The sequence below is a fragment of the Rhinoderma darwinii genome, chromosome 5 (genome assembly GCF_050947455.1).
Source record: "Rhinoderma darwinii isolate aRhiDar2 chromosome 5, aRhiDar2.hap1, whole genome shotgun sequence".
NCBI lineage: Eukaryota > Metazoa > Chordata > Amphibia > Anura > Rhinodermatidae > Rhinoderma > Rhinoderma darwinii.
The window spans coordinates 204,388,195-204,409,215 of NC_134691.1; the positions used below are offsets into that span (position 1 = coordinate 204,388,195).

Consider the following 21,021-nt stretch of genomic DNA (forward strand, 5'->3'; position numbering starts at 1 on the left):
TTATTAGATCTCCTCTTGAGTTCATTCTGGGGTAGAACTATTTCATGGTGGCTGACAAGTTTTACTTACAAAAGAGAGGGACGGCGATGGGGTCCAATATTGCCCCCACATATGCAAACTTCTTCATGCGGCGGATTGAGGAGGACCTAGTCTGTGTCCCACCACTACAGCCATGTTTTGCGGTGGTGGCGATACATAGATGATGTCTTCCTCATCTGGATCGGCTCTATATGTCAATTACAGGAATTTTTTTCTTATTTGAACACTATGAACTCTACGATTAAGTTCACTATGTCTTATTCTGATACGTCAATTGTCTTTTTAGATACATGCATCTCAGTATCTGATAATGATCTAGTCTCTGATCTCTTTTCAAAACCAACAGACAGAAACAATCTCTTGCATTACACTAGTGACCATCCCAGAACAATGTTGAAATCTTTGCCCTTTAGTCAGTTGATCAGAGTCAAGAGGGTAGTAAGCCAAGAGGACAAATTATCCTCACGACTTGACCAAATGTGTGTGAAGTTTATGGAGAGGGGGTATCCTAAACATCTCCTTGAGATGAACAAACAAAGAGCTCTGGTATTAAATAGGAATGCCCTTCTAAGTGGTAAGACCTCTAGGAAAATGAAGGTTCGCATTCCTTTTGTTTCTATCTTCTCTGCGATTTAGCCCACAAGTCAGTGAGATCTTGAGGAAAGATTGGTGTGTGCTGGGTAGGGTATTTCCTGATACGATTGAGTTTCAGGAGAGAGGGTTGTTACACCTGTTTGGGATGTATTATTTGTAACAATATGGTTAAGGGCAATACCTTTAACCATCCACAAACCGGTAAACCTATGACCATTTGGGGTTTCTATACTTGTCAGACATTTTTTGCCATTTATTTACTCAGTTGCCCTTGTGGCCTTCACTATATTGGTAACATTGAGGATGAGGAATCACAAGTCCAACATAAAAACTAAAAGACGGGATCTACCAGTATCCAGACATTTTTCGGATAATAATCATGGGATATCACAATTCAGATTCATGATTATAGACTCAGTACCCCCAATGAGACGGGGTGGGGATAGGGAGCGGGCCCTTAAAAGAAAGGAATTGGAATGGATATATAGACTTGATACTATGTCTCCTAAGGAATTGAATGTGGAATACCCGTTTGGTCCACATATTTAGAAGAGAAGGTGACTTCTCTCCTGATACATGGAGGATATTGTTGGTGGACTCGTTTAATGGTATAGTTTATCTATACATATATGTAACTCAGAGGTCTGATTTGGAAGTTTTTGTTTGTGTATTTTTAAACCTGTTGCATCACTATGGTTCTTATGTGTACTATATATTAATTGTTTGCTTTTTCTATTTTTTATATCTTCACTAATTGTGAAGCAATTTGACGGCTGCACGAAAGTAGCAGAGGCCTGTTGTATATGTTCGCTATTGTTCTACGATAATTACATGTCTTTTTAGTTCTTCAACCCTGTATAAATTCAGTAATAGTGTGTGTGAATCATGGTATAAAAATTTGTTTCTATATACACACTTTTTATATAGATATATGGTACATGTGGCTTCAGACATAATCTCTATTTTAATAATATTATATATATATATATATATATATATATATACACTACCGTTCAAAAGTTTAGGGTCACTTAGAAATTTCCTTATTTTTGCAAGAAAAGCACAGTTTTTTTCAATGAAGATAACATTCAATTATTCAGAAATACACTCTATACATTGTTAATGTGCTAAATGACTATTCTAGCAGCAAACGTCTGGTTTTTAATGCAATATCTACATAGGTGTATAGAGGCCCATTTCCAGCAACGATCACTCCAGTGTTCTAATGGTACATTGTGTTTGCTAACTGTGTTAGAAGGCTAATGGATGATTAGAAAACACTTGAAAACCCTTGTGCAATTATGTTAGCACCGCTGTAAACAGTTTTGCTGCTTAGAGGAGCTATAAAACTGACCTTCCTTTGAGCTAGTTGAGAATCTGGAGCATTATATTTGTGGGTTCGATTAAACTCTCAAAATGGCTAGAAAAAGAGCTTTCACGTGAAACTCGACAGTCTATTCTTGTTCTTCGAAATTAAGGCTATTCCATTCGAGAAATTGCCAAGAAACTGAAGATTTCCTACAACGGTGTGTACTAGTCCCTCCAGAGGACAGCACAAACAGGCTCTAACCAGAGTAGAAAGAGAAGTGGGAGGCCCCGCTGCACAACTGAGCAACAAGACAAGTACATTAGAGTCTCTAGTTTGAGAAATAGACGCCTCACAGGTCCTCAACTGGCAGCTTCATTAAATAGTACCCGCAAAACGCCAGTGTCAACGTCTACAGTGAAGAGGCGACTCCAGGAGTCTGGCCTTCATGGCAGAGTGGCAAAGAAAAAGCCATATCTGAGACTGGCTAATAAAAAGAAAAGATTAATATGGGCAAAAGCACACAGACATTGGACAGAGGAAGATTGAAAAAAAGTGTTATGGACAGACTAATCGAAGTTTGAGGTGTTTGGATCACACAGAAGAACATTTGTGAGACGCAGAACAACGGAAAAGATGCTGGAAGAGTGCCTGACGCCATCTGTCAAGCATGGTGGAGGTAATGTGATGGTCTGGGGTTGCTTTGGTGCTGGTAAAGTGGGAGATTTGTACAAGGTAAAAGGGATTTTCAATAAGGAAGGCTATCACTCCATTTTGCAACGCCATGCCATACCCTGTGGACAGCGCTTGATTGGAGCCAATTTCATCCTACAACAGGACAATGACCCAAAGCACACCTCCAAATTATGCAAGAACTATTTAGGGAAGAAGCAGGCAGCTGGTATTCTTTCTGTAATGGAGTGGCCAGCGCAGTCATCAGATCTCAACCCCATAGAGCTGTTGTGGGAGCAGCTTGACCGTATGGTACGCAAGAAGTGCCCATCAAGTCAATCCAACTTGTGGGAGGGGCTTCTGGAAGCATGGGGTGAAATTTCTCCAGATTACCTCAGCAAATTAACAGCTAGAATGCCAAAGGTCTGCAATGCTGTAATTGCTTCAAATGGAGCATTCTTTGACGAAAGCAAAGTTTGAAGGAGAAAATTATTATTTCAAATAAAAATCATTATTTCTAACCTTGTCAATGTCTTGACTATATTTTCTAGTCATTTTGCAACTCATTTGATAAATAGAAGTGTGAGTTTTCATGGAAAACACAAAATTGTCTGGGTGACCCCAAACTTTTGAACGGTAGAGTGTATATATATCTCCTAGAGAGTACTGGTGTGGATCGAGTGTGAAATCCCATATGGAATGATCCTCTTCCCACTTAAATTGATTTGTAGTGAAGCCTATCTAGCTGAGCTATATGTTCTTAACTGAGGATTAACCACGGTGCCATTTGAAGGTAGATGTTTTGCATCTTTGTACCATATTTCACATACCATGTTATCTATGCAGTATTTTCTTCACTGCATTAGCCCAATATGTTTGTAAATCCTGAATTTTTTAGGTTTTTAGAACTGTGACATTGGGTAAACGTAGCCCACGCATGCGCAAATAGGCTGGAACGCAAGTTCCGATCTGGCGCATGCGCATTGATTTTTTTCACAGCTTGCGTTCCATAGACTCTAGTTCCTGTCTGGGCACCATCTTTGAGCGTACGCAGTAGGCGCGCACGTGAACGCTGCTGTCTCAAGGTGTGCAACAGATTGGTAATGTATGATTTCCGATGTGATCTACATATAACTATATATTTTAGATTGGCCTCTGCAGCTTTTATTGATTAGCCTAATTGCTAATTAAAACACAGATTGTTTTTTTACATATTTTATATCCATGTACACTGCACTTGGTATATGAAAGTACGATTGTACTTACGCACTTTATAAAATTGTTCTATAGTATGGGTTGAAAGTTCTATGTATACACCGGATTTTTGCGAATTATACGTCAATTAGTTTTATGTTAATTATTGGATGTACCTCCTATTTATATCTGACAATGTGCGTAGTGTTGTACAGCTTGAGAAAGGTTCTGTGACGGACAGAAACGGCGCTGCTCACTTGAGGTGAATAAATCCACCCTTTTTCATCTATCTGGAATTCCTGGTGCCGTTATTTTGTCCTAATGGTTCTTATGCATTCAAGTTGGGGAACTGATTCATCCTCCTGGTAACGTGCACATGGCCTAATATATAGCTGCGTGGAGTGCTGTGTTCATCTACAATTGGACTGTGTATGTATATATGTGTATATATATATATATATATATATATATATATATATATATATATATATATATTGCAAACTACGAATGCTGTCTAAAATAGTAGTAATTAATCCGTTTGTTTTTTTTATCAATTAAAAAATTGCATAATGAATGAACTGAAGAGAAATCTAAATCAAATCAATATTTGGTGTGACAACCCTTTTCTTTCAAAACCGCATCAATTCTTCTAGGTACACTTACACACATTTTTTTAATGAACTTGGCAGGGAGGTTGTTCCAAACATCTTGGAGAACTAACCACAGATCTACTGTGAATGTAGGCTTCCTCAAATCCTTCTGTGTCTTCATGCAGACTGACTCAATGATGTTGAGAATCGTTACTTTGTGGCGTAACTACCTCCGTAGCAGCCACAGCGGCCCCATGCCCGGTGGTGATGCTAGCAGACGGTATTACTTCCAATATCTGAGGATATCATTGAATAGTTTTAAATATTTAGGATTTGAGGAAGCCTTCACGCCACATTCAATAGTATCTGCGTCCTTAGGACGCAGATTCTATTTAACACTATGGCAGAGCAGAGAAGTATCTATTGCTCTGCTATTTACTAGGCTACAGGCCACGTTCGGTCTGCAGCCTATCAGGGGCAGGATCCCTGCGCAGGCTGGCGTGATGACATCACTGGATCATGCTGGCCTACGCAAGGATCCTGTGGGCGTTGAGGATACTTTGGAGCATCTCCATTCGTAGCAGGACCGCGGCATAGGGGAGTATATTTTTTTATTTCTTTGGGGGGCACTATCTACAAGGTTGGGCTGTTTGGCACTATCTACAGGGGTGGTACAGGGTGCCATCTACAAAAGGGGCTGTAAAGCACTATCTACACGGGGGCTGTATGGCACCATCTACAGGGGGAGTTGGGGGCACTGTCTACAAGGGGGGCTGTATGGCACTATACAAGGGGGAGGGGCACTATTTACAGGGGGGCTGTGTGACACGATCTACAAGATGGAGGTGGGGGCATAATTTATAAGGGGGGTTGTATGGCACGATCTTCAAGGGGGAGGTGGGGCCACTATTTACAGGGGAGGCTGTATGGCGCTATCGACAAGGGAGAGGGGGGCACGATCTACAGGGGGCTGTTGACACTATCTCTAAGGCGAGCACTATCTACAAGAGGAGGTGGGGGGGAACTATCTATTAGGGGAAGTGGGGGGGGCAATATCTACAGGGTGCTGTATGGGACTATCTACAAGGGGGAAGGGCACACTATTTAAAGGGGAGAAGGATGACTATCTACAAGGGAGGTGTGACACTATCTACAGGGAGGCTGTATAGCACTGTCTACAAGGGGGCTGTATGGCACAATCTACGGTGGGGTCTGTATGGCACTATCTACAGGGGGGCTGTATAGCATCATTTACAGGAGGACACTAACTACAAGGAGGGGGCCGTGTGTGGCACCCAGGGAAGGGGGGCAGTCAACAGTTTTCTATGGGGCCCAGTGTTTCCTAGTTACGCCCATGTTCTTAATGACGGCTGTATGTTTGGTGGTGTTGTCCTGCTGCAGAATAAATTTGGAGCCAATCCAATGCCTCCCTGATTGTATTGCATGATGGATAAGTATCTGCCTGTATTTCTCAGCATTGAGGCCACCATTAATCCAAATCCCTAACTCCATTTGCTGAAATGCAGCCGCAAACTTGCAAGGAACCTCCACCATGCATCACTGTTGCCTGCAGACATTCATTATTGTACCGCTCTCCAGCCCTTCGGCGAACAAACCTCCAATTTTTCTGCACCCCAGTAACTATGTTTTAGTGCATGGTTGACTCACTTGGCCCTTTTTGTTCACGTCGAAAGTATAGCTTTTTAACTGCAATTATTACATGAAGACCACTTCCTGCCAGAATTTTTCGAACAGTAGATGGGTGTACCTGGGTTCCACTGGTTTCCGCCAGTTCTGAGCTGAATGCACTGCTGGACATCTTCTGATTTCGATGGAAAGTAGGCTTGATGTGTCTTTGATTTACTGCGCTAAGTTTCCTTGGCCGACCAACGCGTCTACGGTCCTCAACATTTCTTTGTGCTTCTTAAAAAGAGCTTGAACAGCACATCTTGAAACCCCAGTGTGCATTGAAATATTTGCTTGGGAGAGGCCTTACTTTTGCTGCCTTTTGTGTTGCCATGCTAATTTATGCCATGGTGGACCTGTGACATGAATGTCTTCCACAACCCCACCTTTGTAGCAGAGTTTGGCTGTTCCTCATCCAGTTTAAGCCTTCTACACAGCTTTTTCTGTTACAGTTAACTAATGTACTTCAACCTATGTATGAAAATGATGATCATTATCACCTGTTTGGTATAATTTGTTAATCATACACCTGTTTTATCCTACAAAAGCCATGACTTTGTGCAAGTGTACCTAGAAGAATTGATGCTCGTTTGAAAGCAAAGGGTGGTCACACCAAATATTGATTTGATTTAGATTTCTCTTCTGTTCATTCAATTTGTGTTTTTGTAATTGATAAAAAAAAAAAACGAACGCTTCTATTTTTGAAAGCATTCTTACTTTGCAGCATTTTTCCCACAACTGCCTAGAACTTTTGCACAGTGGTTGCTACAAATGCAACGGTGCGTGAAAGTATGAACGGAGAGAAGAACCATGTAAACAATGAAGAGGCTGCAGCTCTTGTACGAGTGCCACAGCCCATTCAAACAGCTAATCGGTGGGGTTGCTGATAGTCGGACCCCCAGCTATCTAATATTGATGGCCTATCCTAAGGGCATTAGGGAACATGCATGCCGAGATTTAAAATGGCATAAAACATGCGCTAAGTTTTTTTGGCTTCGTTTTTGCCGCATATTTGGCAAGCCTAAAATGTGTCACATATGTTGCAAAATAAATTTTAAATCTGCAACCCTAAAGAGGCTCTGTCACCACATTATAAGTGCCCTATCTCCTACATAAGGAGATTGGCGCTGTAACGTAGGTGACCGTAATTCTTTTTATTAAAAAAAACCTATCTATTTTTACCACTTTATTAGCGTTTTTAGATTTATGCTAATGAGTTGCTTAATGCCCAAGTGGGCGTATTTTCACTTTGGTCAGCGTCATACACTCCCCTGTACAACGCCCACTTGGTCTAAAGTGAAAATACGCCCACTTGGGCATTAATCAACTCATTAGCATAAATCTAAAAACGCTAATAAAGTGGTAAAAATAGATCGTTTATTTAAATAAAAAACACTGCTGTCACCTACATTATAGCGACCATCCCCTTATGTAGTAGATAGGGCACTTATAATGTGGTGACAGAGCATCTTTAAGCAAATGTAAGTCTGGTCTTACCAAGCATAGGCTAGTGACAGGGAAGTTAAAAACACCAAAAAGTTATCCCTACATGCTATAATGAGACCAAATCAAACGTTTCTTAGAAAAATACAAAATGACTTTATTAAAGACAAACAACACAGTTGATCAAGACCCCATGACGAAGCCAGGTGCGAAACGCGCGTTGGGGTGTTCTGACAGTGTTGTGGCAGTGGAATGGCTCATGGCGGGTTTTTGGTATGCGTATCTTGGGGTCCTAGTGATTTTTCTTTTTCATGACAGTTACCTTACATTCTTTGTGGTCATACTATAGGCATTTGCTGTGGTGATTGATATCAGTATATTTATACTCATGATACATACTTTATAGTCTATGATATAGTATGCATTATACTACCATTGTTTGCCCTGCCTTATATTCAACACTGTCTATTCTCTTTGTACTGTCTGTACATTGTTTTTATGGGTGGTAATTTTTAAAGTGTCTTGATCAACTGTGTTGTTTGTCTTTAATAAAGTCATTTTGTATTTTTCTAAGATACGTTTCATTTGGTCTCATTATAGCATGTAGGGATAACTTTTTGGTGTTTCTATGCATGGGGTCCCATATATGCAACTATACTCATTGATATATGACCTTGAATTTATAGGTATTCTTTTTTGGTTTAATTAGTGACAGGGAAGTTAAGCTTAGGGATGTGTTTTTACACAGAACAATGAGATTCCGGAGTTCTTAAACCATACTATGTATTCCCTGCACACGCTCTGTGTAAAGTGCTGGGCCCTGGGAGATGTATCGGAAAGCCTGCTCCCCTCTGCCCTCCTTCTCCCTTTGATGGACAGATTCCTTTCTATACAATAGTTAAAGGCTATGTAAACCCTTGAACTCAATTCTTTTTTTTTTTTTAAACAAAACAAGGTATTATGTGATTTTAAGCAACTTTTAAATAGATTTTTAAGTAAACAAAATTTGTCTCCTAGCTGGTCCTGCATTTTTCTGACACGCAGAATTTAACTGTTTTCACTTGGATGTGATCGAAAACCGCAAGATTCTGCATGTCTCTGACATGCAGGAACAGCTTTTAGCCGAGCCGTCAGTCCCGTTGACCTGACTGATTCGGCCTTGACTGCAAGATACAGCTTCGAAGCATACAGGATACACAGAAGCTGTATCTCAAAAAGTAAATTTAAAATTTGTTTAAAATAACATAATGCATTGTTTTATTATTTATTTATTTTTTATTCATTTCAAAGATGTACATAGACTTTTTTGTCACACTGCAGCAAGACTACACTATTGTCACCATCCTGCAACCTATGATAGACCAATCTTTCTGTACACAGATGGGAAGAGACCTGAAAATCATTTTGAGAGCAAATAAGAATGTGAAACTTTATTTTATACATACTACGTTATTCATACTTCTGTGATTTAAAAGGAAGAATAACCATTTTAAGGGACATCATTATTTTAGGTGTATGGTGTTAAGAATATAATCACAGAAAAATCTTTAATTCAAACGTTATCATTGTTTTTAAAAGAACGTGCCTGTGAGCGCACATTCAGCTTAATGACATAAGGTTCATTGATTTTATGTTCATCGGGTTTTCAAAGATTTCCTTCAAAATCACATGACAAAAGTCCTATAAAATCATAATAGCTGGGAGCTTCATTGTTTTCCTTTAAAGGAACCTTTCGCTAGATTTTAGGGCACTAAGCCACCAGCATGTCGTTAAACTGCTGGGTAATAGCATCTTAAACATGCCCCTCTAAAAACTATCAGTTTTTGCACTTGATTTAAAATAAAGTTATAATGCAGCGCGCACTGTATCTAAATTACCAGGGAAGAATCTTGAGATGAGTCTAACGGAATCCTGCGCATGCTTAGAGCTTAGATGAAGCCGAGGCCGATACAACTGGACTTAACTCAGGACTCATCTTTGGTCATTTACATACAGCATACGCTATATTATAACTTCTTTTTAGACAAAATGCTGAAACGTACACTTTAGGACATGTTTAACGACAGCAGTATAATGACATGCTAGTGGTTTAGTGCCCGTAAATCTAGTGTCAGGTTCTTATTAATGCTGATGGTATTTTATACCTTAAAGCGGTTGTCAAGTGAGCTAAAATTGATGGTCTATCCTCCGAAGAGGTCATCAATATCTGATCGGTGGCGGTCCGACTCTTAGCACCCTTGTCTATCAGCTGTTCAAAGGGTCTGCAGTTCTCTGGTTAGCGCTGCTTCCCCTTCATCACTTAGACTGCTCAATACTGTAAAACGCTGTCACACTCGTAGCAGCGGTTCACAGTATGACCACCATCTCCCAATGAACTTGAGTGTTATTAATACGCATGAGGCTTAATTAGCTGAATGCAGGTGAGGGGCCCTGCTGGCTTAGTTCCTCAGAACCTCTTCTTTTGTACTAATTGTAACTCTCAAAGTTATACAACTATCTTTTATACTTCACAATATTTGTTCATTCTTGTTTGCATTCAGAGGCAGCAAACACATACATACGGAGTCCTGCTCTCAGTTGAGAAATTTATACAATTGTATCTGGTCTTGGCAATGCTCTATGAGCTAAACAATCTGGACTCAAGACTAAGGCCTTGTTCACACTGAGTTTTTTTGCAGGCAGAAAATTCTGCCTGTGAAAATCAGCATCGGTTTTTTTTAAGGTGTTTTACACCACAGGGTTTTTAACTAATTTTTTGTCGCAAATTTTGATGCGTTTTTTTTCCTCGGTCTTCAGCAGGCAAAGGACAAAAAGCGAGAACGTTTTTTGCCATAAAACGCGTCAAAAAACGTTGCAGCTTTTTTTTCCGTCTTCCATTGATTTTAATGGGGTTTTTGAGTCGGAAAATCATGCCTCCACCTCTCAGTGAAATCAATGGGAGGCAATTTCGGTTTCCACAGCAAGAAATGCGGCAAAGAACTTTGTGTGCACAGGGCCCAAGGCCTCATGCACACAAACTTAGTTTTATCCGCAAATACGGATCCCTAATAGCGGATAAAATACTGATCAATGCATTTATATCGGCCATGGACACCTTCCCGTATATTTAAGAGTGTGTGTCCGGGCCGTAGAAATGAGCCGCAAAAAATTGGATATGCTCGTTTTTTTTTCCGCATTTACAGACAGTGCTCCTATACTTATTACGGTGAGCACGGTCTGAAAATGCGGAGGACACTCCATGGCCTGTCCGTGCGTTATTTACTGACCATAAATACTGCACTGTCGTGTGCTTGATGCCTAATACTTTTGTAGAAAACTACCAGAGAGGTTTGTGCAGCTGCTGAAGATTGTAACTCACCGAAGATTGCCTAGGCTGGATAGAATTGAAGCAAACCCTCACCTGAGAGCAGGACTAGATATGTATTAGATATGTTCTCGTAGACCAGTTTAACAAATATTTTCAAAATAGTGAGGAATTGAAAGCAAGTATTTTAGGTAGTATAACTTTTTCATTTTCTCGTTAATATCATTGGGGGACACCGCACCATGAGTATAGGCCCATTTCACTAGGAGGCTGACACTAGGTAGGAAAATTATCGGCTCTACCCATGCAGGCCATACCCTTCCCACAGACACTGGCTAAATCAGTTTTTAGCCTAGTGTCCGTTAGAGGCCGGTATGACCTGATTCTCAGCTCTGCTCCTATTTTTTTATTTTATTTTTATTGATTTCCTACTTCTCCTTAGCTGCTGCCTGGTCACCAGCCCATCTCAGCAGGCCTATTGCCTGGCTGGCGCTGCTGCATAGGCTGTCTGGATGGAATCTTCTCTATAGAGATTGACTTTAGAAGCAGGGACACTCTTTCCAAAATGTGGACTGCTTAAGTGGCGGCCCTTCGACGTTGCTTCTGACAGACCTTGGGTGATTCCCTAAAAGCTCCTGCCTTGCAAATGGGTAATTTTTGAGTTCTTGCTCTAGGGAACATTTTCCAACAATTATTCTACCCGTCATCAGTCCCTTCAGTTCCTTACAAGCGGTACATAGCACCAGGTGTCTGGCATTCCAGCCTTAGGGCTGAATTCTTATTTTGTTTTCTAAGTAATCACTTATTTTTTTCGTTGGTGCAGCTTCCCCAGGAGTCACTCTTTCTTCTGGCACTTTTGGTTGTCTGGTTTTTTTTGTTCCCCTCTCTCTTGTGACATGTCTTCATCTCGGGAGGGTCACATCAGGCAACAAGCACAGGTGGGCAAGTCTACATACTTTGTGTCACAATCTGTGGTTATGTGGACCCATTGGGCCTTAGCGGGATAGCAGCTGTTCAAACAGTGTACCCAGTCAATGTCTATACAGTCCAAGCACAAGGGTACCTGTAGTAATGGCTAGGCTCAGATGGGACCTTGGCAGCAGACACCAGGCGTGATGTAACACAGCAGGTGTGACCAATGGCACAACACGACTTCAACTTTCTAAGGCACAGGAACAATGGTAGCACGGGATACAGGTAGCAGGTAAAGGGACACTAGGAACAGGATAACACTAAGGGTCTATTTGAAAGACTAACACGGGTAAACACAACAACGCTAAGGCAATGAGTGAAAGGGCAGAGCCCTTTTTATAGTCCAGGGTGATCATGGGTTAATTGATTTTCATATGCTGGCCTTTTAAGGCTGGGCAAGAGCGTGCGCGTGCACCCTACTGGACACAGAACGGAGCGGAAGTGAGCGGTGGCGTCTCCTAGGGAGGAGATGCTTGCCAGCGCTCACAGATCCATGGCTGCGACCATTGGGGGTAATCCCGTCGGGGGGTGAGTAATCACAGGCTACACTATGCCTGTGGAGGTTGTAATAAAAAGTTTACAATCAGCCAGCCTACCCTATTCTGCCCACAGTTTCTGCAATCCAGTTCAACAGGATGCTAACCCCTCCTGAATGTGGCAATGCCTGAATTGGGCAAAGTCCTTGGGTCAAGCCTTAAAGTGTAGCTAGAAGTTTGGATTGGTGGGGGTCCGAGCACTGAGACCCCCACCAGTTGCTAGAACGAAGCAGCTAAAGCGCTCAGCCACTTCGTGTCTGTTCGGCTTTTTCCGTAAATAAATGTATCGTGTATGAACTCAATAGAAAGTATATGACCCCGTACTTTGTTATATCGGTTTTCCGGAATAAGCCGAACAGACGCGAAGCGGCTGAGCACCCACACGAGCGCTTCAGCTGCTTCAATTTAGCGATTGGTGGGGGTCTCGGTGCTCGGACCCTCACCAATCCAAACTTATGACATTTTAGAAGTTTGTCAAACGTTTAGCTACACTTTAAGGGACATTTATAGATTCTCCAAAACCATGGTTGAGTCTTTGGTGTGCTTGTCTTCCTTCCCCTCCCTTGTATAATACACAGTCTACCTATCATGGTAGATCCTTTCAGAGGCTCAAAAGTGCCATGCATAAGACCGGCTCCTCGTCAGGTTCCCTCTTTTGTTCCCCTATTAGAAGCTGCTACCAATCAGGATCACGCTTTTCTCCTGTGTATCCCCCAATTCAAATTTAGAACAGGACTCTCACTTGACAGCTGGCCCTTTTTCACCAGAAAAAACCCTCTTCCACCCGTTTCTTCATGTGGGTGCTGGGCAGGATGGTGTCCACTTTCGAGGCAGTTTCACATGCACCATTCCACTTCACACCCCTCCAGGGTGTGATACTTTCTCGCTGGGACATTTCTCAGAACTCCCTGTACAAATTGATTTTTCTGCCCTTTTCAATTTATCAGAATTTGAGCTCGTGTGAGACCATCACACTGGGACAGTCTTTTCTTACTTTACAGGGGTTTGTCATCTCAACAGATGCGAACCTGTTTGGGTAGGGTGCGATTTTTGGCTTGCACACGTTCCTGGACTCTTGGTTGCAGGAAAAGACATCTTTGCAGATCAGCCCTCTCCTGTTGGACTCTTCTTCAGGGTTGTCCGGTCAGAATCCAGACCGACAACTCCATGTCAGTGGCCTTTTAGAACCACCAAGGTGTCACCAGATGTCGAGCAGCTCCATGGGAGTCCCCTTTGATCCTTCTATAGTAGGAGTGCCATGCACCAGCAGTAACAGAGGTCAACATAACAGGAGCAGTGGACAACTGTGCCGCAGGTTTTTTTAGTCTGGAGAAACTGTTTCCGGAAGGGGGATCTTTTCACCCAGAGGTATTCCATCAACTTTGCAAGAAGTGAGGCACCCCAGATGTAGATTTCTTCGTCTTGTCTCAACCACAAAGTGCCAACCTACATGTTTGCTACGTGGATGAGTTCTCTCTCCTGTTTCTCTTCCCTCCCCTTCTACTCTTTCCCAGGGTGCTTAAGAGATTCAAGAGGGAAGGTGTTCGCACGATTCTGAAGACACTGGACTGGCCTTGACGGGCTTGGTACGCGGACCTAGTCTCCCTACTCAGACTCACCTTGGTGTCTTACACTTTTCCCAGTTCTCAGGTGAAGACTATTTTGCAAGGAGTGGCTCTTGGGGTTCCTCCCTATAGACATCCCACTGAGCCTTGAAATCTTAATTTGATCCTAGGGGCTCTTTAAGTGGCTCCTTTCGAAGCCTTGATGGATATTTCACATTCACTCTTCCTGGAAGGTTTCTTTTCTGGGGGCAGTCACTTCCATCAGATTTGTTTTGGAACTGGCTGTCCTTTACTGAAAGTCCCCTTTTTAATCTTCCTTAGAAATTAAGTGGTGTTTCGACCTGTATCGTCCTTTCTCCCGAAGGTGGACTCTGCCTCCTACAGTATATCAATGAAGAGATTGTCCTCTATTTCTTTTGCCCCTCCCCAACTCCAAGACAATGGGCTTTGCATTGTCTTGATGTGGTAAAACCAGTCTGCGCCTATCTGACTGTGACAGTCATTTTGGCTCTCTGATTCTCTTTTTGTCCTTCCTGAAGGGCCAGGCAAGAGATTGGCAGCATCCAAGACCACCATAGTGCGTTTGATCCGGTTTGTGATTTCAAAAACCTATCGGTCCAGGGGTAGGGTTCCTCTCCTTTTGGGTCACTGCCCATTATACAAGGGCTGTTGGTGCCTAATGGGCAGTTAGGCATCAAACTTTAGTTGCTCAGGTATGCAATAATGCTAGCTGGGCTTCAGTGCACATCTTCCCTAAATTTTACAAGATTCATTTAATGGCCTTCTCTGATGCCAGTCTGTTTCAAAGGTGCTGTAGGCAGCTGTGCGTTAGACAGGTGGCATGGCTGTATTTTTTCCTATCATTTTCTTCCCATTCTCCAAGATTGCTTTAGGACATTGCATAGTGTTGTGTCCCCAAATTATGTTGATCAGAAAATAGGATTTTTGTACTCGCTGTAAAATCTTAGGGGGCACACAAATCCCTGCCTTCTTTCTTGTTTGTTGCAGGTCCGGGACCTGTTGTTTTGGTTGTATTGTCATGGTTTTTCTCCCGAAATCATGGGCATTTTGTTGTTTGTATTTCCTCTCGCTGCTTCTGTGCAAACTGGTTTAGCCAGTGTCTGTGGGAAAAGTATGGCCTGCCTGGGTAGATCCAAGACTTTTTCTACCTAGTGTCAGCCTCCTAGTGGCAAGGGTTTATACCCATGGGGCTGTGTCCTCCAATGAATTCTAAGAGAAAAATATAATACAGTCAGTAAGTACAAATATCCTATTTTTACAGTCAAAAAGGATTATTTATGTAACATTGGAAAACCCCTTTAAATTGAGTTACCCGGAATAATACACTTTTACTTGACAAAAAATACTACTTAAAAATGTTGAGGAGAATTTTTTACACCCCTAAAAAATATACAATGCAAGCTCTGTCATTCTTTCACTGATTTTTAAATGGTAGATTTTGTGTTTTTTTTCTTGTATTCCATGAGATTTTTTTTATTTTGTGTGGTATTACAGAAATATTCTCCCGTAAAAGTATTGCTGTATACATGGATCCGTTAGATTTATGGGGTGTAATAGTTACATTCACTGTTGTACAGCAGTAAATGTGAGATCACAAGACAGACCAATCAGATGCCATGTAATATATATTTTGAAATATCTGGAATAACTTGAGTCGGTTAACTAATAATAAAGTCACGGTTTCCGAATGTAGGCTGAAAATTCACATCGCGGTTTAAATGCGTTTTGCCACAATTTCACAAAAATTGCTGTAAAAAAATAAATCTTGGTTTTGCTGAGATTCATGGCAAGAAAACGCATTTGAATCACAATATAAATTCTCAGCCTTAGGGCCGGTTCACATTCTCGTTCGGGCCTAAGCCATAGCTTCTGTTTGCATGATTTTAATGGTAATGCTTCCGTTTTAGTTTGTTTCCGTTCCATAAGGTTTAAGGGTTTTTTTCACGGAAAGAATAGCGTAGTCGACTACGCTATTGTTTCCGTGAAAAAACTGAAATGTTACCGTAAGGAAACAGACTGAAACAAACTGAGACTGAAGCATTACCATTGAAACGGTAATGCAAACAGAAGCTTTAGTTTCCGTTTGGCTTTCCTGTCATCGGTTCCTCTGACAGAAAGGTTGAACGGAACCGTTGAACATAACCTGAGCTTTGATGTGAACAGGCCCTTAGGCTCTGTTCACCTTGGGGTTATGGCTACTGTTCTTAACAGAGCAATAACAGCTTTGACGGATCCTTACAAATACATAGTGTTCCCATTGATTTATAACGGGTGCGTCAGATTTCTGTCTAGTTTCCACTTTTATAGGACAGTAGACTATGCTATTTTTGCGGTCAAAAAGCAATGGAAATCTAGAACAAGAATAGCGGTCTTCATGTTTGCTTTGTATTTTTTATGGTTTTCTCTTTTTTGATTGTGTTTATTCAATATAGGTATTATGGCGGGCTCAAACCGGTCTGGTGACTTGAAAGATGCTCAGAAGTCTATCCCTTTTGGAACAATTTTGGCCATTGCAACCACATCTTTTATATGTATCTTTTACTATCTATGTATAATACTGGTACAAGTCTTGGTAATCATCTGCATTCAGACCAATACTACCAACAAAAAAGTTTTTAAACAAAGATAATGTTTTACTAAGTTATATTAACTACAATCACATTTGTTTCTAATTGTGCATAATTCAAATGTTATTTAAAATTTATGCAGAATTCTAATGCTGGTTTTTTATGTCTCGTTCAAAATGCAGTTTTTGACACGAATCTTGGCAAAACTGTCGTTTTTTTTTAAATCTCAACAAAACATTGCAATTTTGCCACGATTAGTGTCAAAAACCACATTGAGAACGTGACGTGAACCCAGCCTTAACCCGTTGGTGACCGGCCCATCGTCTTTCTACGTCGGTCACTAACGGGCTTTATTCCGATGCCATAGACTTTTTACGTCGCGGCATCGGAATAAAATAGCGCCGCCGGGGGGAGGTTTAGCTCCCTGATCTCAGCTGCCGGAGGTAGCTGAGGGCTTGGAGCAGTGACTGGGGACCGCTGTTTGCGGTCCCCATACCAGCGATCGCCGTTATTCTACGAATACCGGCGACCGCCATTACAATAAATGTGCCGATGCTAATTATGATTTTATCTCCTCTCACCATGTATGTTTGGTGAGAGGAGATAAAAAAAACTGCTGCTTAGGCCCCCTGCTGCCTCCGATCGTGTCCCCCGTCGTCCCCCCGTGCCCCCCGTCCCTAACTGCCGGGAAAAAAAAGAAAATGGCGCACGCATGCGCTGTGAGTCTAAGGCAGCTATTCTGCCTGTACATAGAAACTGATCAGGGACCCTGATAATTGGTCCCTGATCAGATGGTCACTGTGATATACCTATCACAGTGACCATAGTCCCATATTTACACAATACAGCACAAGATTTGTGCTCTTTCCCTCCCTCCTCTCACTGTAGTTGATCTGTAAGAGGAGAGAGAGAAATACTATACAAATCTTGTGCTGTATTATACTGTAAAATACACCACATACTTACTCGCCAGTGTTCCGATATTGTCCGTAATCACGCCAGATTACTCGTAATTACTTGTTATCTCCGTAATTCTTTTTTTTTCCGCTGAATTAGTTTTAGTTGCTGTAATTAACTGCGGTTTACCGTATTTTTTTATTTTTTTACGTTAGTGTTGTGTCTATATTATATAAAAAAAAAAAAATCCCCCAAAAATTTAAAATACAAAAAAAAATAAAATGTACTTGTTCGTTTAGTGTTCGAAAATAATGAACCGCAGAAGCTGCAGAATGTTCTCTGCAGAGCAGGCATACGCCATGCTATGCTCTAGCGGTTCCGGCAGTGATACAGACACTGCGTCAGAAGCAGAACTTGGCTCAGAAAGCGACACAAGTTCTGCTTCTGCCACTCGACCCCCCAGCCCTATGGTGGTGGACGCAGCGGTCACCGGTGAAGCGTCCGGAGCCGGGCCTAGTACTGCAGTCCCTCCCGCAATGTGGGATCCTGCAGTTTCTTTCTCCCCCAAATTCCGCCATTTACAGCGACTCCAGGCATCAACTCTGATGTCACAAATTTTACCCCCTATAATTTTTTTAATTTGTTTATAGGCGATCAGGTCCTGGAACTAATCGTCCAGCAGACGAATTTATACGCCAGGCAATTTGTCACCCAAAATCCCAGTTCTTACTATTCCAGAGGATGGATCCCCACAACCGTCTGTGAAATGAAATTTTTTTGGGGAATTACCCTAAATATGGGGATAGTAAAAAAACCTTCTATCCGCTCTTACTGGGCTACTAGCGCTATCCATAGCACCCCTATATTTGCTGCGGTCATGACCCGAACGTGCTATGAGACGCTAATGCGCTTCATGCACTTCTCGGACAACTCCCAAATCCCCCCAAGAAGTGACCCAGGCCATGATCGCCTCAACAAGTTGAGACCCCTCATCTCCCTCCTATCTGAGTCTTTTCTAAATTTGTACACCCCTGGACAAAAAATAGCGGTAGACTAGTCCCTTATGGCCTTCAAGGGCCGTCTATCGTTTCGCCAATATATCCCCTCCAAAAGAGCCCGATACGGAGTGAAATGCTATAAGGTGTGCGAGAGCACAACGGGCTACACCTGTGCCTTTTTCATTTATGAGGGCAGGGACCGCCACCTTAATCCCCCAGGATGCCCAGAGGATATTGGCATTAGTGGGAAAATTGTCTGGGAACTCATGGTGCCATTCCTATTTAAGAGGCTTTTAAAAATGTCCCATTTAGATTGTGTATTTATATTTTTGAGGACATTGTCCCAGTTTGAGCCCCTAAGGTCATCCCTTAGCCCATGAAAATCCGCCTTCCAGAAGTTTAGTGTTTTTGTATGGTAGGTACTCTACCAAACATCTTATTAACCCCTTCAGGACTGAGCGTGTTTTGGCCTTGAGGACTAAGCCAATTTTCTCAAATCTGACATGTTAACTTATGTAGTAATAACTTGGGAATGCTTTTACCTATCCAAGTGATTCTGAGATTGTTTTCTCGTGACATATTGTACTTTATGTTAGTAAAAAATTTGGTCGATAAATTTATTATTTGTGTGTGAAAAACACCAAAATTTTGCAAAAATTTGCATTTTTCTAAAATTAAATGTATTTGCTTGTAAGACAGACAGTAATACCACACAAAATAGTTACTATTTCATATATCACATATGTTTACTTTATGTTCATCGTTTTTTTGAACATTCTTTTATTTTACAAGGCTTCGAACTTTAGCAGCAATTTCTCATATTTTCTAAAAAATTTCAAAAGCCCAGGGACACCAAAACAGTAAAAATACCCCAAAAGTGACCCCATTTGGGAAACTACACCACTTAAGGAATCTATCTAGGGGTATAGTTAGCATTTAGACCCCACAGGTCTTTTTCAGAATTTATTATAATTAGGCCGTGAAAATGAATATCAACATTATTCCCACTAAAATGTTGAATTTTTAAATTTTTACAAAGCAAAAAGGAGGAAAAAGCACCCCAACATTTGTAAAGCAATTTCTCCCGAGTACGGCAATACCCCACATGTGGTAATAAATGTTTTTTTTATTAGAAATTAATTAACCCTTTCTGGACTGATCCATTTTTTGCTTTTTTATTTTCGTTTTTCACTCCCCGCATTCCAAGAGCCATAAAGTTTTTTTATTTTTCCTTCAATAAAGTGGTGTGAGAACTCATTTCTTGCAGGACCTACTAGTTTTTATTGGTACCATTTTTTTGTTACGTACAACTTTTTGAGCACTTTTGAGTAACATTTTTTTTAGAGCTGAGGTGACCAAAAAACAGCAATTTTGGCGTTTTTAAATTCTCTATTATTTACAGCGTTCACAATGTGAGTTAAATAATGGTATACTGTAATAGTTCTGACTTTTACGGACGCAGCGATACCAAGTTTGGGGGGTATTTTTATTTTTGACATTGCTTTAGTGAAAAAATTGGGAAAAGGTTTTGTTTTTTTGGACTTTAAATATTTATAAAAAAAAATTCACAAATTTTTTTTCTTTTTTTTTTTACACACATTTTATTAGTCCCCCTAGGGGACTTGAACCAGCGATCATTAGATCACTGGTACAATACACTGCAATACTAATGTATTGCAGTATATTGTCATTTTTACAGGCTCCAGTAGCAGCGCGATCGCTGTTCCTGTCCGTTAGTCCTGGGTGTCAGCTGTAATACACAGCTGACACTCGCAACGTATGGCATGGGCTCAGCATGTGAGCCCGCTCTATACATCCCCCCCCCGCACACCACGACATGCTAATAAGTTGTGGTGCGCGAAAGGGTTAATGCGCATGGGATGGGGCGGAGTTAAAATTAAAATTTTCCACTGATATGCCATTTTAGTGCACAATATGTTGTGCACAGTTTGTGCCACTGAAGACAAATACCTCATTAAATATTAATCGGGTTCTCCCGGGTATGGCGATGCCATATCGGTAGACGTAAACTGCTGTTTGGGCATGCTGCAGGGCACAGAAGGAACGGGGCGGCATTTGGCTTTTGGAGCGCGGATTTAGCTTGGTAGTAGTTCTGTTTGGCGTTTTTGCTGGTATTTCAGTTTATGATGTGGGGGCATATGTAATCTATACGGAGTACATCAGGATATAATAAGAGGGTATAATAGTGGGGTAAATAAATAATAATCCGCAGATATGTGCCCGGTGTCGCACTGATAAATGGTACCCAATCTTATCCGCTTTTGGACACACTGCACATTTTGCATCGCCATATTCTGAGAGCCAGAACTTCTTTATTTCTTCTTCACCGGAGCTGTGTGAGGGCTTATTTGTTGCGGGAGAATCTGTAGTTTTCATTGGTACAATTTTAGGGGACATGCAGTTTTTTTGATCACTTTTTATTCCATTTTTTGCAAGCAAGGTGACCAAAAACCATAAATTCTGACGATGGTTTTTATTCTTTTTTTTTTTATGGCGTTCACCCTGCGCTGTAAATGACAATTTTACTTTATGCTGCAGGTTGATACGATTACGGCGATACGAGCTGTATATAGTTTTTTGAAGTTTTGCAGCGTTTGCACGATAAAATCACTTTTT

General features: G+C 41.3%; 1 protein-coding gene across 1 annotated transcript in view; it reads left to right on the plus strand.

Annotated features, from left to right (window-relative positions):
- The window catches only part of SLC12A7 (solute carrier family 12 member 7), a 352,177-nt gene that overhangs the window by 188,123 nt on the left and 143,033 nt on the right, over positions 1-21,021 (plus strand). The window contains exon 10 of the mRNA XM_075826873.1: positions 16,355-16,453. Coding sequence (XP_075682988.1) covers positions 16,355-16,453 — 99 coding nt within the window. The remainder of the gene's footprint in view (positions 1-16,354; positions 16,454-21,021) is intronic.